Source organism: Diuraphis noxia, unplaced genomic scaffold (genome assembly GCF_037042655.1).
Source record: "Diuraphis noxia isolate RWA-SAM2 unplaced genomic scaffold, SU_Dnox_SAM2 contig0004, whole genome shotgun sequence".
Classification (NCBI taxonomy): Eukaryota; Metazoa; Arthropoda; class Insecta; order Hemiptera; family Aphididae; genus Diuraphis; species Diuraphis noxia.
The window spans coordinates 11,394,741-11,414,131 of NW_028301714.1; the positions used below are offsets into that span (position 1 = coordinate 11,394,741).

At 26.7% G+C, this 19,391-nt stretch overlaps 1 protein-coding gene across 4 annotated transcripts in view; it reads left to right on the plus strand.

Annotated features, from left to right (window-relative positions):
• LOC107172037 (uncharacterized) overlaps positions 1-19,391 on the plus strand; it is a 143,948-nt gene that overhangs the window by 62,306 nt on the left and 62,251 nt on the right. For 3 of the 4 annotated variants that reach the window (XM_089226857.1, XM_089226860.1, XM_089226859.1), the window contains one exon: positions 1,438-1,588. In XM_089226857.1, the coding sequence (XP_089082983.1) occupies positions 1,438-1,588 (151 nt within the window). The remainder of the gene's footprint in view (positions 1-1,437; positions 1,589-19,391) is intronic. The other variant, XM_089226858.1, reaches the window with a different exon arrangement.

A 19,391-nucleotide genomic window follows, 5' to 3' on the forward strand; every position in this document is an offset into this window, starting at 1 on the left:
AAGAATACCGTCTCTCCTTGATTATATCTTCTCCAAATCCAAAATCATAATCATTATTTTCACATTAATACCTTTTGTATACTTATCGTTTAATCACCACAATTTCTATTGCCTCAATGCTATTTTTATTTTAAATTGGCTTACGTAATCACTATCTGTAATTGTTGAGCTCTAATAGTTACTAACTTAAGGTTCTAAAAATAAAAATAATAAAAAAAACAGTGAGGAAACCGTCATGTTTACAAAATTTAAAAGCCTGTATTCATATTAGTTGCATTGGCACTTGACTTAGCGGTATTTGTTGTTCATGCTATTCATTAGCAACCTAGGTAAAACATTTAAATAATGCGTCCGTTAGAGATTTGATGATGATCCGATAAAATGTACGATTATTCAGTCCCCCGGGGATGTAATTAATAACTATCATACTTCAGTCTGCAGTGTGGTTTGAATGGTGTGTAATGTGGTTAATGGATTGTTCATAAACATTCTAGAAGAGTATAAACATTATATCAGTTTGAGATTTTAGACAAACAGTAGCTTCATAATATTTTTGTGCAGTATTATAATAACATGTTCTTGGTCTACGTGTTTAATGCGATCATCAACACGATTTATGGTTAAGGTATTTAAGACTGTGGACATTTTGAAACACGATTATTGAGAACTCAGTAATCTTATTTATCTTGAAGACTTATATAATGTGCTCGTAAGATCGATTCTTTAATATGCGTTTGTATAATATACAATATACATGCATATATGGAATTCTAGACAACAGCTGACGAAAAAATAATTTGGAAAATATGTAAATATAATATTTTTAAGAATGATGGCATTTCAGTTAGTCATAACCCAAAAACCGTTGTGAACGGTACTACGTATTTTCTGGTGCAAAAATCTAAAGTATATGAAAATCCAATGAAACGGATTTTATGCAAAAACGAATACCTGGTAAAACAGAATGTCCTATAAACTACACCACAACAGTCTGCATCCCTAGACACAGCTTGGGGACTTCAAAGTCCTAACGTTTAAGGCCACAACTATAATCCTCCAATCACGGTGATCTAAATGGAATACTAATTATGCATTAAACAGCCCAATTAATTGAATCGTTATTAACTAAACGTCCAATACTAACGATTTCTATTCAATAATACACTAGCTAAAATATTTTTTGTTGTTCATAAAATTTTATAAATGTATGAATAAAGGATTAATATGTTTCAATGTATTTATTAGTATACTCCATTGCAAATATTTACGTAATCTCTATATCTAGGTACTGATTTTAATGTGAAATGTATTAAATATATTTATGTATTTAGCTGCACACAACTACGTGACTGTGGTATAATCCGACTGGGAGTTATATAATTGATTTCAAAAACGATTTTATAAGTACGCTAACTCGGAATTTCTAATTTTTCACAGAAGCAGGAGCAATCAGAGATGGATGAAACTCAGAACTACCGTGCAGTTGTCCAGTGCTATATCTTCGACGATAAAGACATCAAAACCGACGTTGCAGAGGGAGGATTCATTCATCAAACGGTTTTCCACGCGGCAAGTGGCCGAAAAGCAGGTAAGAATAACGAAACGCCGGCAATAAATTATAATTGACTATACCGCAATAAATTATTATTAAGCAGTGTGTTTACATCCAGGGCCGGCTCAATACAGTAGCAAAATAGGCAGCCGCCTATTTATGGGTGTCAAATTTCGAATGAAATCCCTTCTTCCTAAAAATTTAGTTTTGAATAGTAGCAGCATAAAATATAAAATTCATAATTATAGGACGACTAAAATCTAAGATTGGTCATATATATTATATATGCAACTGTTTGTAGTAGTACATACTACATACACGTATACGTACAGTGCGCATGGAATTGCGTCCGTCTTGTTTTAGTTGAAAATATTTCACGATTTAACTGTGTTTCAATTATACCTTCGTATTAAGGTCGTGTTAAACACCCCGTGTACCACTCCCCGCCCTTACTAATCCCATATTCAGTTCGGGCGCAAATATTTCGTATGCACTTCCATATTGTTCCCACAGCATTTTCACCGGAAGAATAACACTTTTGCGGTTTAACGTCGTTGAAATTGTACGACACACTCACTCATTTGACCATTACTACATGTCTGTGGCGTGGTTCAAAGATCATAATTTGTGTCTGTCAAAAAACGCAAAACAATTTATAGTAGATAATAATAATATAATATATCGAAACACTACATGGCACGATATGTCGCGTGAATCGTAAATATTGCTGTTGTCCACCAGCTCGTTGTCAAAATAATCAGCAAAAATAGAATCAATACGGTTTTTTTTCGATTCAGAAAGGTTTGTTAGTATCCTATAACGTAATAAAATGTAAATTATAATAATACGGCTCACACACGACATAATAATATGTATTGCAAAGGCGTACATACATGTATTAATTTGTTTACATTACAATTGTAACACGGCGTCATGGTTATGCAATATTGCTACTTATTTTACATGTTTGCTCGCTCAACAGATTTTATAGTAGGTATTACCTGTTATTTGGAATTCGTCATGAATACAATTTTTTTACGTACATCACCCCTCCCCCCTCTAAATTTTGTAATTTTTTTGCACCAATAATTAGTACTTAATTCCTGCGAGTTCCTGATCAGCTTTTTATAATTCCTGCTCCAACAGTTTTCCCGGAAAATCGATTTTTCCCCAGGTAAAAATTCATTGATATATATTTGAAAAATAATAATTTTTTTTAAATTTTGATTTTCATCAATTTAGATTTTTTATCAAATGGGTCTAGTATTATCAATATATATTTTTTAATTTTAAATTCTTAATTCGACATGGTCTTTTCTTATCAATTTAGTTATTTTCAAATTATAATATTTATTTTTTAAATATTCACAGGAATTGAGTACTAAAAAATTGCAAAAAGTTAAATTTGGAGTGTGGGTGGGGCTGGGAAAATATAAATACAATTTCTATAGTTGACGGGCTGGTGAGATGCACGAAATAGTTGATCAGGATTTGCTCACGAAACTGACACATGCGATTTCGGATAGTAATAATAAATAACCTACGTACTTTGTTATGAATATCTGTCACTATAAATGCATATTAAGGAATGGTAACCAGATTTATAAAATACAAAAAGTACGTACATAATGTTATCATTTATATGCGTATATATATAAAACAATATAAAAACAAATTAAACCACATTATTTTGAAACATAAATCATAAAATATCAGCTATCGCAGATTTTTAATTTTATTAAAATTAAAAAAAAAACCTATAATATCGTTTGAATTATTATTCATACTTCACTACTTCTATTGACCTATTGTTTTCTATATACGCTGTCATTAATTTTTTTGAATTTATGAAATTTTTAAATTTTCACCCGGGGAAAAATCGATTTCTCGGGAAAACTATCGGAGTAGGAATTATAAAAAGCTGATCAGGAATTCATAGGAATTGAGTATTAATTATTGGTCTGAAAAAAAATGCAAAAATCAAATTGGTAGGGGTGAGGGGGTAATGTACATCATTTTTTTTGCGATATTCTTTTAATATTAAATTTTGTTAAACGTTATTGTTATAAGTAGAATATAAACTATCATGATCATAATGATATTGTGTATAATTAAACAGTAGTTGTATTGAAATCATGCTATTCAAAATTTAAACCCTTAACAACTAATATTCATAGTTTTAAACGAAGTTACCCTATTGTTACAGCAGTTGTTAAAAATGATTATTAAAAATCATTGTTTGCACGTAACTGCGTTGTACCTAAAGTAGAATTTTTATGTAATCAAAATTCAATTTATTATACTATTCAAGTAAAATTTGATACCACTGTTAAACGTTTCAAAAACAACTATAAATAACCAATAGAAATTATATGATTTAGAGCAGGGTTAGCCAAAATGAATATATTGGCGAGCTAAACCACATATATAAATGCCATATATATATATATATATATATATATATCAAGAGCCAAAATATTTTTAAATACATTTTATAATTTTATCTAATCAGTACTTGTATAACAAAAAAGCAATAATAATAGCTAACATCTGATGAACATAATACATAACAAATTACGAATTAATTTCAATATTATTAAAATGGATTAATGGGTTTTTTTTTAAAAAATGATACTAATTTTCCAGATTTTACAACTATTTATTGTATAATCCATAGAGAACATATATTTTCTAAATATTTTAAACATGATCATCTAATAGATGTTGTTTTTTAAAGACATAGAAGATGATATTCTTAATGATGTCCCGTGGTATTGTCTAGTTAGATGGTTATCGATTAATGACATTTTAACCAAATTTTTTCGGTAACTAAAACCAATCAAAGTATTTTTAATAAAAAAGTAAAAGTTTTCTTTAACTTTCAAATTCAAATCAGTTAAGAGATATGACATTTTTCACCGACATGCAACATTTAGCAATGTTAAATGTATCTCTTCAAGGTTAAAATAAATTAGTTAGTGACCTAGGACAAAAAAAATTGTTTAGTTTTCAAAATAAATTAAAACATTATTTTATAAGACATTGAAAAAATAATTGTGACGTCTGCATTGTACTTAAACTTGAATTTATATTGTTGACATCGAAGAACGATTTCGAGACTTAAAATTAAAGCCTACATTTGGACTTATAGAAAATTGATTTTTAGTTAATTTCATTGAAAACGGATATTCAATATCACATTCTATTGTCACACATAAAGCGAATCTCGAAAAAGTCATAAAAAGATGAAGGTCTTAAAAAGTTTATAAAGAATTGTCACTTTATATTGGAATTTTGGAAGTATATTTCTATTTTAAAATATCCAAATATTATAAACTGTGCGGTAATATTGATATAAATTTTTTGGAATGACATATTCACGTGAATCGCCTTTTTCAGCAATTAAAATATTTAAGTCGAAATATTGTTAAAATTTGACTGATGATCATATCACAGTATTACTAAGAACTGATCTTACATCAATGAAACCAGATCTTAAGAAATTTACTAAAAAAGTAGACACGAAAAAAATATCACTCAAACAAAATTTAACTTAACATTTATTTTTTATTCATATTGATTTATCATAATATATTCTTGTTTATTAATCTGTATTTTACAGCTTTATATCTATATGATAGAAATATTTTTTTTTATAAAATATCTAGAAAAATAAATATAATATAAAAATTTTGGTTTTTGTAAATAAGACGTGAAACGCATACAACTCTGCTGAGAAGCCTAAATTTGCAACTCCTGACCATTATATTTTCGAAAAAAAATTTTGAACACACCGAGAAATTGAAAAATAAACTAAATGCAATAAGAGTTCCGATTCAATGTGAGGAAGATTTTTTAAATCCGAAGAACTGTCATGACAAAACGTATTATATTTTACTTAAAGTTATGTAAGTCTTCCAATTAAAAGTGAAGTTAACAAACTGGATAAATGTCATCAATATTCAAATATCAAAATATAATATACGTTATTCGATCCAATTTATTTTTTTTCTTCCTACGTATTTTCCATTTTCTTGTGTGTACGTTTTTGTGTGCGTGTGCATCAAATATTTGAAAAGAAGTTTTAAGTAATATATGCATACAATTGAACACGATATATATACAGAAAGATATAACCCATAGCTTGTTTGTCCCCGTCAATAAGTTTTTTTGTATACTCGACTTTTTTTTATTTAATTTTTACCGTATAAAATGGATACTTGCATTGTCTACTACAAAATAATATTCCTGAGAAGTATATAAATTTTATAGTTTATATGTATTATATGTATACACCTGGTAGTAGTTTTTATTAATCTATAAAGGAGCAGACAGCAGAAGGATAAAATGTGATTGATGAATTAAAATGTGGCGAGACACTATCAATTAATTAATTTTTTACTGTTTGAGTGAAATATACAGAAAAAATCTACAAACTACATAATTTGTACAATAAGTAAAATATGACACAATAAATTAATAAAATAACAATGCCGAAAACATTGGCTCTTATAATGTTGTTGTTTTAACAATATATTCAAAATCGACGAAACTGGAAAATATTTGTACGTGTTATTTAACTCCATTTAACTATGAAATAAAATATATTCACATTAAGAGCTGTTTACGTAAGAATGTTTAGAAAGCGTGTTGTAAAAATATTATATCTCTGTTATACATTAAATTATAATAATTATTATATACTAAAATAATAAAGTCGTTGTTATGTATATATATATATATATATACCTATATATATATATGTATGTATATATATACGCTAAGCGACGTTGTTTATCATCGTATTAAAAGCTTTTGAAGTAACTAATGAATACCTTACATACAATGGTAAAAAAAGCGGGTAAGTCGTGTATGTCGCTCTGCTGTACAGTAGGTTACAAGTGGGTTACTGTAATGGATGGAATTAAATTTGAATCCAATGATATTATATCATTGTATACAAAAAACGATTCTGAGCGAAGACGGTTTATCTGTCTAGGATATATTATAGATTATTACAAATTTTCAAAACTTAGATATAAAAAGAAAATTTTTTATGAATTTCTAGCTTAAAATAATTTCTGTATTTTCGTGATTTTTACATAATATGTTGTCAAAACTCAAACTTTGAATGCATAAAAAAAATTGTGACTATGTATTCCTTTTATTTAGCAACTGCTATTGTAAAAATATGTTAGAAGCCTTGTATTAAATTTTCAAATCTTAGAATTAAAAAGGAAAACTTTTATGAATTTCTATCTAAGATAATTTGAACATTGCCGTAATTTTTACGTATTTAGTCAAAATTTGAACTTTAAATGCTTATAAAAAAAATTTGTGACTATATATTTCTTTTATTTTTCAACTGCTATTGTAAAAATATATAATGAGCCTTGTATTAAATTTTCAAATCTCAGATATAAAAGGAAAATTTTTTATGAATTTCTTGCATAAAATAATTTACGAATTTTCGTGATTTTTACATAATATGTTGTAAAAATTCAAACTTTGAATGCTTATAAAAAAAAATTGTGACTATGTATTTCTTTTATTTTTCAACTTCTATTGTAAAAATATGTTAGGAGCCTTGTATTAAATTTTCAAATCTTAGAATTAAAAAGAAAAACTTTTATGAATTTCTATCTAAGATAATTTGAACATTGCCGTAATTTTTACGTATTTAGTCAAAATTTCAACTTTAAATGCTTATAAAAAAAAATCGTGCCTACGAATTTTTAATATTTTTTAACTTCTATTGTTACAATGTGTTAGAAGCCTTGTATTACATTTTCAAGCTTTTCTACCGAACAAATAAATTTTTATCGATATTTATAGAAAAAAAAACTAAAAAAGTTGAAAAATTAAAATGTCAGTAAACAGCTCAAAACAAATCTAAATATTTTGAAAATTTTATCAAATATATAAAACGTCTATATAATCATTCAGTCAAAATTTCAAGTGTCTGCGGTAATTTGTTTTAGAGTTACACCAAAATAAGGAAATCGCTAAAAGTGAAAATCCAATGTTGTAAAAATTTAAATTTCAAATGCTCATAAAAATTTAATTTGAATTTCCGGTGGAATTTTTATTTGTGATAAAGATTGAAAAACTTGTAAGGAATCTTGTATTAAATTTTTAAATCTTAGATTTAAAAAGAAAATTTTTTATGAATTTCTATCTTAAAATAATTTGTGAATTTTCGTGATTCTTACGTATTTTGTCAAAATTCAAACTTTGAATGCTTATAAAAAAGAATTGTGACTATGCATTTCTTTTATTTTCAACTGCTATTGTAACAATATGTTAAGAGCCTTGTATTAAATTTTCAAGCTTTTCTGCCTAACAAGTAAATTTTTATCGATATTAATTTAAAAAAAACTAATAATGATCGACAATTTGAAATGCCTATGAATAGTTCAACTTAAGTCGAAATTTTTTGAAAATTGCATGGTGGATAGAATATACTTATATAAACATTAGGTGAAAATTTCATGTATCTATGGTCATTTGTTTTAAAGTTACATCAAAAACCAAAATCGATTTTGTCGAAAAATGAGTGTGCGTAAAATTTCCCGTTTTTCCCTTAATTTTTAGTTTGTTTTTCTCAATTATTTAGAAAAGTATTAAGAATTTTTTACTTTTGACCCCCCAAAGTACCAACTAGATTCACTTTCTAATCGAACGAGGTACTGAAGTCAAAAATCGAAGCATTTTTACTGCCCCAAAACGTGATGACAGACACAAAAAAAAAAAAAAAACACACATCATGGTAAAATCAATACATTCATCGCTTCGCTCAGAATCTAAAATAATTACAAATAATGACGATTATTATAACACAATATTTTTTTTTTTCATCATATTAAATAAATCTTTTTAAAACTTGATTTCATACCATCATTACACATCACGTTCTGTGTTAACATTACAATAGTAATTGTAAAGAAGATAAACATTTTAAGTATATACTACCATTCAGTATAATATAATATTGTATAATATATACCTATTCAATGATATTATGTATGACTTATACATTTTATGGTATTTTCCGAATAGAAAACTATTAAAATAACGTTGTTGGTGTATTATACAGTTAACTAGAATAAAGTATAGTATATTATTGTGTTATGTATTCGTATTTATATTTATATCCAGTCACGAGACTATAACGGTAACGTACTTTTGTCAATAATGCTTTTTTACAAATGATATCCTGTTTAACTTAAATACAATTTCGTCAACAAATTCTATCATTTTTATACACCTTTGATCAACGCTATCATGCAATTAATTATTCTTTCTTAAGTTAATAATAATAATGTTATAAAATAAAAAAATTTTCAATCATTTTTAAAATGTATGTATTGAATAATAAATAATAATACACAGGGGGACCGAGGTGGCCGAGTGGTCTACCGCGTCGGCTGTGGCTCAGCCGGACCGGGTTCAATCCTCGACCATCGGGCAGCATTTTTCTCCGGGCAAATCACGGTGTCCGGAGAACAAGTGCCACCATCCCCCACTCCGGGGCATGGCAGAAACCTACGGGTGCCCCAATAGAAATTCTGCCAAAACTTTCACCCACGTGTAAAACCAACCTACAGTTCAATAACAACCTACAGTACTACCCCCTTCCCAATGGCCTTAGTTGCCGCGGGATAATTAAAAAAAAATAATAATAATAATAATAATAATACATAATAATAATAATAATACACATAATATAAATATGTTACGAATAGTCTTAATTGGGAGAGAATAACGCGATTGTGTCATTGATACATATTATTATAAGATTCATATCGTTTATGGTAAAATATTTGATCAATGAGCTTTTTTTCTAGTGGTATCATAAGAACGAATTCCAATTTAAAAATCACTAAATACATTTAAAACTCTGATATCTTTAAATTTCAGCATAAAATACAACATAGCTAGTATATAATAACATGTTATTGTAGAAGTATAATATTATTCTAATGTAAATTTTTTTTATCTCTAAGAATGAAACTATCAGTTGAAAAATTAAAGGAAAAAAATCTAATTTTTAACCACGATTGTCGGTATATAAAAATATATGAATTGAAATTGAATGCACAGACGTAGTAAGTTATGACTGATTTTAAATATTGAATTTGCTTTACTCACTCGACTAGAAATATGATAAAGTACAATATTATTGTAAATATATATCTTGTTTTTTTATTATTATTATTATTATGTAAAATAGGAATTCTGCTTTGCTTGGACATTAGTTTCTTCTTTGTTAAATTGTATATGATCTTATAACCAATGCACTTTAAAATATACTGTACATATTTATGAAATTGTCCATCGTTTTTAAAGGTTATTTTATTAAATTCATACACCGGTTGTTTCTAAAAACCATTTTCTTAACATAAATAAATATACAAATGTATATAAAACAGTATGGAAATTGAATATGTCACAGGTGTGATGGAAGTGTGAGTTTTAACAAGCGTCTAGTGACAGGGAATCTGAATGGCTGCAAGATGGCTGACTCCGTTATCATTATCAGTTATCACAGATTTTACTATCACTTTATTTTAAAAATAATATATACTGGGTGAATTTTTGATCATTGAACACTCATTATTTCAAAAATTACTAATGTTTTTGAAAATATTTTTTACATAGTCTCAAGTTGTTCAAAAACCAACGTTTTTATTAAAATATTTTTTTCCTTATCATTTCTTAAAATTTTTACTTTTTCGAATGACAACATAGAGTTTTAATTTCATATTCCAAAGCAGAATATTTTTCTAAGTATTTTTATTCATAAAAATCGAATTTAGGAAGAGTAGTTTATGAGTTATAAGTATTTAAAGTTTAGATTGACAGAGTGGAGTGTTACCCCGCAAAATGTTTGTCCACTACACCGCTTAATTATAATTTTTTTTTTTTTTTATCTCAAGGTAATATTGCCTTGTCGCTTCAACCAATCTTCTCTTATTCTTAGATGAGATCATGGTTGTGTGTTAGGAGTAGTAATGCAGTGGTTTCCCCTTGCCTTCTGCATCGCAGTAGCACATCTTATTTCTAAAATGTGCTATTCAGGCATAGAAAGGTCTATGCTTATACAAACAGCGCTGCTGCCCACTGTTTGGTCCATTTTGGTCGTCTTTTACGACTGGCATGGACTACTGCAGGTGTATTCTAGCCCCCCCCCCCCACCTGCAGGGACTACATATATTATATTATATTGTTTATAATTTCAAGTTTATTAATATTCTATATAATTATCAAAAATGATGATATTCCAGTTAATTATTAATAATAACCTTCATAATACATAGAAAAATCCATATATCTCGAGAGTGACATCCATAGGCCTCGTAACATAATTAACCAAAACCATAATAAAAAAAAAAAAAATGAACAAAATACAATTTAAAACAATATTCCTGGTTAGTACATAAAGAAAAGCGATGAATAAAACATTTAAAAGGCTAAAGACCTTTGATGTCAAAAAATTTATAAAAAAAAAAATTTTTAATTTTAAACTCGAGTAGTGGTGTAAACTTTCAAAGTATTATACATTTAATTAAACAAACAAGTTTTTTAACAATTAGTAATTTTTGATAATCATTCGTTCAAACACAAATATTTTTAGGAGTATTTGATGTAGTGAGATCATTTAACCTGTTCAGTGTTTAAAATAAGATAGAGCAATTAGATACTTTACTGTCACTAGAGAATAATAAACTTGGAATTAGTATATTAGACTTAGAACACACACTACTTAGAATACAACTCGGGTAGAAATAAGGTAAGGGAAAGAAATATATTATTTTGAGAATGAAGTGTTAGTAAAATCTGTGATAACTGATAATGATAATGAAGTCAGCCATCTTGCAGCCATTCGGATTCCCTGTCACTAGACGCTTGTTGAGTTTTAGATCTATTGGTAAACTATTACGTCATTCGAGTTTTTAAGTAAAGCCAAAAATGATAAAGATTGTATTAAAAACAATTATATATAATAATACGTTAAAAATTTTATGTTTTCATTATTTTCTCAAAGAATTACTGAGAATTGGTAAGAAATTTGAAAAATATCCTTTTAAAAGAAAATACGTGACAATATCACAATCTTTATAAGTGCTGAATAGAATTTTTTGAGTGCCTATAAAAAAAGTTTCCCCTGAGAAAAAAAATATATTCATCATTGTAAAACCAATACTTCCCTTGCTATGCTCAGAATCTTTATAAATACCTGAAATATCTATATTTTTATGACTTAAATACATAAACAATATACTATAGTGAAATGGTCAAATAATATTAGCTATATTATTAGTTATAGATATATTTTTACTATCATATTTCATAATAACTTACAATAAAAAAATCGATATTATATACATTTATGCCTAAAATATTAGTAATTTATTTATTATTTATATTTATATTATATTTTCAAATATTTTGAATCTCCACTGTTCATTAATCAGGTTTTTCCAATCTACATAATTCTCAAGACAGTTAAAATATTACATATTCGAATTAATTGAAGTACAATAATTTGACAAGTCATTGTATATTTTATTTCAAAGAATTTAAATATATTTATATATATATATATATATTGTACTTGGTGCATACAATATTTCTTTAAATTGCATCTAGATATATATTCCTCACGAATTTCTAATTTTATTCAATATCGTAAAAGCCATTTAATTACTATAATAAGGCAAAGTTCGAAAATGTAACATGTAATACATCTAAAAATAAATTTAAAATTTAAAGCCCATTATTATAGAGACGTCATGCAAAGGAAAGAGTACTGAAGAAAGAATAAAATAAGTAAAAATAAAAGTATTGTAGTTGTGCACAACATAAAATGTGGTATGCATTATATCGATCATCATACAATAAAAATATATGAAAAACTTTTTTCATTATAGAAAAAAAACGAATCAATCATTTTTAATAAATTACTAAGTTTACGTGCTAGGTATAATATTCAAACTTGTTTTATCATTGGATCAAAAATAAATTCAATATTTAAAAAATTTAAAAAAATATGTAACATACAAAATTGAAGCATAAAATTGTTTTTCTTAGTTTTTTCTTTTGTAATTTTCTTAGATAAAATTTTCTCATTTATCAAATCGGATAATTATTACATAAACGGTGAATCATGTAACTATATCAAGGACAAACAATCATAACGTGGCATTTACATTTTTATCAAAACTAAGTTATAAATTAATTCTAAAATTTGAAATAATATATGATGGGAAGAAACGTTTGTCATTATTTTGATGTTAACTTCACTTTATACTATAAAAAAATGCAAATTATCAAGTGTAGTTTATGTAGAAACGATTCTAGTTTTTCCATTAATTCCAATCCTGTATATATTTCCTGTACAAAATTAATGGTCTAGAGTTAAATATTCTGTGTTCTAGTAAAGTGTAATTTCTAATACATTGTAACGAAACGTATTATTTCCTTTAATTATAATACAACGTAGCATTTCCCATTTTAAAATTTAAACGCTTAAATTTTATCAAAATATATATCTAGCCAATATTAATCTTATTTCTTCTTTGAGTAAAAAAAATAGTTTTAAGTTTTCGTGAATATACACAGCTGTGCGCTGAAAGTAAAAATGTTGTCATTTTATAACTTTATAAATGAGCAAACATTTCAATATTTCTTAAAGTAAACTGATTTGTGTATTCATATAGCCAGAGTTATCAAATTAGAGCCTTTCGTTGTTATGTGTGATACTATATTTTACTACAAAGGAATATCGTTGATATTATCCTTTTGTGCAGGAAAAAATATAATATACAATATAAACTATCATAAAGATATTTTTTTTAAATAAAATTATAAAATATTGGATATCATAACGAAAATCAACCTAATACTGTTCGTGTGTGTTTTGACATGATGCAAAATCAATAATTAACTAAACTGAGTATTACAAATACATTTCATATCGATATGTAATAGACCAAGCATTTAGGACTTGAAACTTTAATTTAAATATCTCAGAAAATGACCAGATTATAGACAAATTATAGTTCCTATAGGTATTAACATTGATTAAAGGAGAAACCAATATTGGTCAAATGAGATTCGATCAGCTTTTCAATAAACTTTTTGGAGATTTGAAGATCGATACAAAACTAAATCAAACAGTTCGTAGTATACAACATATCGACTCATACTCTACTAAAATAAAAATGCATTTACTACGGTGTGTATATTACTAGATTATATGAATTGTGAAAATACAATACTCAGTAAATTTAAATACATTTTTCCTCTCTGCATAGGACATAGTTATACCATGGCTGCTGATCGAGTATTCAAAAGGTTAGTAAGAAAATTCTTTCGTAAAAAATTGTGTATTTCGTAATACCATACTATTTTCAAATAAAACTCTATGAGAATAGTTTTAAAATTTACTTACCTTCAAAACAAAAAAAAAATCATATAAGTCCACCATAAATCCAAAACGATTTAAAATAGCTGAACAAAATATGTTGTACAAAAAAGGAAAAAAAAACATTTGAATATCGTGAAGAAAAAATACTGATGATTTTTTTTTTTTTATTTTAAAATACAAGAATTAATTTATTGTGGAAACATAGAAAATTGTAAAAAAAATCAAACAATACGAAATTCCCAAAACAACAGGATAATAAAAAAGTAATGCATTTTTTCACCGCAACAATAACCACATCATTCGATACAGAAATTTTTTAAATAAGCGAAATTGAATCAATTGAAGTATCATCAGGTATTAATGGAAAAGATGCTTTATTTATACAAAAGAGATTTTATTAAAATATATGTATCAATTTTTAATATATTACAATAAAATTATTTAATTTTATATTACATATTTACATTTTATACATTGTAATATTAAAAATTAATAGAACTCAAAGACTGCCTTACTATCTCTTTGAAGCTCTTATATTGGCCTAATTGAAGACAACAAAATCATTTCATTTCTCAAATATATTGATACATAACACTACATTTAGAGAAACCATTATATTATTTTAATATTTTGTATGTAAGTAGATAATCGAAGATATTGAAGCTGTACCAATAATAAAAATAAAAAATATTAAATATTAAAAACAAAATAAAGTTAGAAGTCTATTTTATAGTGATAAAGTGATTTTATTGTATGCAGTTAATTTATTATTAATTAAGTTGAAATATTATTTTACTTTATCTCATTTATCTACCTATACTTGTATAATATATATATATTTATAACATAATATTATGGCGTATAAAAATAAAAGATTATCCAACCAAATTTTTTCATGTTTAACAATTTTGAAATTAAAGTTATTTCAAAACAACTCATTGTTGTTTCTGTAAATACTACGTTTCGAAAAAACTAATTATTTAAAGTGATGAAAATCCAATTTGTAATGTAAATAAAGATTGAGTTAATTTAGGTAGGAACGCATTCAAAATAAGTAAAATTTGAAATATTTTTACCCATTGAAATTAATTTAAAATCGTTAAATGTAATAAGTACCTACCTATACCTTCAGAGCTTTAAGTTAAAACTTTTTTTAAATAATTGTAGTTTTGTAAATAGCACGTTATGACTATTTTTGCCCTTTAGAACAACTTTAACTCATATATTTTGTATAAGCATTAAATTTCGATTATCAGCGAAATTTAATAATTTCCACGGATAAATACTTAAATTCGTAGCTTTTAAGATTCGAATGTAACATAAAATTATGTATTCAATAATTTATTAATGTTCAACATTTTCAATCATTATTTATTGTAATAATATATACTTGTACAAGTAATTTAAATATTTGTAGCGATCTCGTAAAAGCACAATAATAGTGCGTACAGTAAGAAATCAGCAAGCTCCGCTTAAAATAGGTTTTTATTTTGTGATGATTTATCATTGCATTCAAATAAGTTTACAATAATAATGCTCCACTATCCCTCACCGAGATGAACGAGAGGATAACGAATGCCCCTATAAAGCCTTTTTTTTATAATAAAATGTCTTTCTAAATATTCTACATAACATATATATTATGAAATATATTACGACAATACATAGTGAAGTCATCAGTTGCACAAATATTGCGTTAGTGACTTGTATTATTTATTTTATAACAATATCTATGTATATATATTGTATATTTGAAATTCATTAAACGAAAAACGCAATCATTTTTAGTTTAGATTTTCAATGTGAGATTTACAGCAGATGATGTTGTTATTTAATCGTTTTTCATCTTTTGTTAAATACATAATATTTATCCCTTCAGCACTACACCAAAGATCAAACACCTATAATATTTCTGTAGATAACATTATTCGTATTTTCTACTTTTAATGGTTTACATTTTAAAACATATTTTAATGTTTTTTTTTCTTCATAATTTCTTAACCTTAGTAAAATATAAATAATAATTATATCTTTTAAATTATATTTCATACTTTCTTACATTCATAAAAGTTCTTTTAATAGCTTATTTACAGATCGAATGTGACTGATAAAATTATTTATACTTTAGATACCATTTAGTTGTATTTCAATATATCCAGTTGAAATTTTGAAAAGTGTTTGTTAACAATTATGACTTTTAATATTATTATATAAATTACACAGTTATTTAAACATAAATAAATTCAATTATTATTGATTATTATTTTATAAACAAAATTAATTAGTTCTTACTAATACAATATCATATTATTGTGTGTGATACTTATATGGATTTTCTTTGTTCTCACCATTATTTCTAAGAATTAATACAATAAGGACAAATTTTTGATTTAATCCAAAATTTGAATACTAAATTTTACTTATTTATTTTGTACCATAAAAATGTGATAATATTTTTAAATGATAAATAATGGAAATTCTTATTTCTCTGTTTAAAATTATTACACTAAAGCATAGGGACTGCGTGTTCATATAGTTAATAATTATTGTTACAACTTACATTATCAAATATTGATACTATTACCTATAGCATAACTTGTAGCTCGTCATCCAAAATAATGGTTTAACTATTTTTTAATTTTAAATTAAGTATTCAAAAAGCCAGTTACTATTATTTAAATAGCAAAAAATATATATTTTAAATTTCGTAATACACGTCCGAAGTGCCTTCGCTGGTTAGTTCTTCCCTCAAGACACTCGAGCTAATACATATATATAATTTAAAAATAATAACATGCTTATTGTACTTTTTTTACATACAGATTGTATAAAATCTAGATTTAAAAAAAAAAAAAGTAAAGCACGTATTATTTATAAACTTTACCTAATACCTGATTCAATTTTCTTTTATTAATCATGGCATATTTAAATTACATTGCTCTTACAGTGGAAAAACATATTCGTGTGCTGCGTGGCTCATAAAAGTCAAACAGATATTATTATATTATTATAATATACCTTAATAATTAACATTATTGAGTTATTTGCCACGTTATAATACCACTTATTTTTCTCACAGTAAAATCACGAGGGTTAAAATCAATAATTAATTAATTAATACGCCTAATAAAACAAAAACGAGATGTGTCGTGGGACATTGTTCCCATTTCACATTGGTGGAAATGTTTCTTTTACAACTCATTAACCATAGCTGCATAGGTAATATTGTGGTCTTCATTCTTAAAATTAATTTTACTATATAAATGCTTCCCAGTTCGCCACTTTCCGCTGTATGGGTAATGCGAAATTTCCGAGAAACTTTCTACTCCCGAATGTAATACGTATAACTATTTGTGCATTATAACTTTTCATCACAAAACAACTCTAACCTATAACATGGTTCAAGGTTTAATATGGTTTTGGCGTTTGTGCTCAAGTCGATCGTGTAATTAAATATTTTCACTGTTTGCAGCAGTAGGTTCTCGCGCGGTGATGTTAAAGTCCCCGCGTGCCTTCCAGCATCCCAAAAAGTCATGCACGCTGTCGACCAAGCTTTAAAATGAAATAACATCACTACAGCTTTTTTTTTAAGTTTTAAATTTGTGGATTTTTATACGTTCGCATGGTGTGTAAACCAAAACGTTAAAATTATACGAAAAAAACGAATTCGTGCAATACTCGAAGATGATGATATTATGATGGGTAACGTAATATAATATATTATTATTATTATTATTATATCGTTTCTTATATTATATATATATATGGTTTTCGTTTCCGGTGTTTGCGGCAACGGATGAGATTGTGGCGCGTAAACCGAAAATAATAAAAATAAACTCGTACCTACGTGACTGTCGTCTGAACCAAGTATAATATTGCAAGCGGTCCTATTTCGCGGGCGTGTATATAGAAGTCATCATATTTCTAAAAACGAACGAAACCGTCGCGTGTTCGCCCACTCTTCCCCATCAGTATCGAACAACTTTAATACGTGCAACTTTCATGTCATCCCGCCTGTCCTGCAGCAGTGTAGTCGAATTCTGGACGATGGCCAACATACAGTCTGTCCTTTTCACGTGTATACAACGAAAACATCCCCTTGGGGACTGCGGTTTAAACCACGGTTATGATGAAGCGCTAGTGGAACTCTGCAGGGAACGAGTTTAGCCTTTACTCCCCACCCTTCACTTTCGCAAAGACTAAATAATATCACAGCCCAAAAATTGCCACGAAAAAGTTGGGTTAGTTTGATTAGAGCCATTATGTGTGTAAAATTGTTTTCTTTTTTTAAATACTAATTCATAATTTTTTAATATTAATATTAATAAATCTTTGATTTTAATATTATAGTATTTATAATCAATTATGCTATTCTATTCTCGCTGATCCAAGATCAAGAACCACCAAATCGATGTCATCACCCCTCTCCTGAAATTGTAACTCTATAGTTATTGCAACTTTTACAGAATTTATGCTGTGGTCGAAATAAATCTTATTAGGCTGTTAAAGACGGCACGTGAAGTCTGGCGACATTTCTAATTTTTTTAATTTTTAGTTTCGTATCACATTAAAAATTCTTTATCACTGTTGATCGTTTGATGTAATAATTATTGATTGATAAAACTAACCAACACGTACACAATATTTATCAAATCAGACTGGTAGTGCTTAACACCAATACGTTAATAACTTACTAAAGGCTCTTAGTATACACTATACTACCGCATGCACAATAATAACCTATAATGTTGCACGTGTGGGGCTACACATTCACAGCTATTTTCATGATAGGTAATTACTCGATTAAATTTTCTCGGTATTACGTCTAATTATTTGCTTTCTTCTATTTTATATAATAATAATATACAAGCAATTTAATGAAAACTAACCTAACTTAACAATAAGTTCTGTTTAAATTTTACACTGTAAACTGAGTCTATCAGTGTATACCTACCAATCCAGAATATAACTCAGATTTGTCCAGAATTTACCTATAAAATCCAGATTGATCAAGAACATCTGGAGCGGTCACAGTAAACCTGACAAAAGCAGTTGCACATGCATTTTCAAACCTTTAATATTTGTTTTAATTTTGTAATGCATAAAATATATTATATATTACAATAATAATTATGAACTAATGTGATTCGAACGGAATATTGTCAAGTATATCGTATATCCAAATATAAATAATATTCTGTTATTTATCCCTTAAGTAGGTATACTTGAGTCAGTGACCTACTATGACATGGTGTGTAAATGAATAATGTATAAATGCCAACTTAAATTGCCTATCAAATAATCAATAAACTATAACATAGTTTGTGTGTATTGGTTTTAATTTATATATATATAATTTCAACATATCTTTATTTAAAGAACAAAGAGCGAATAATTGAATTTAAA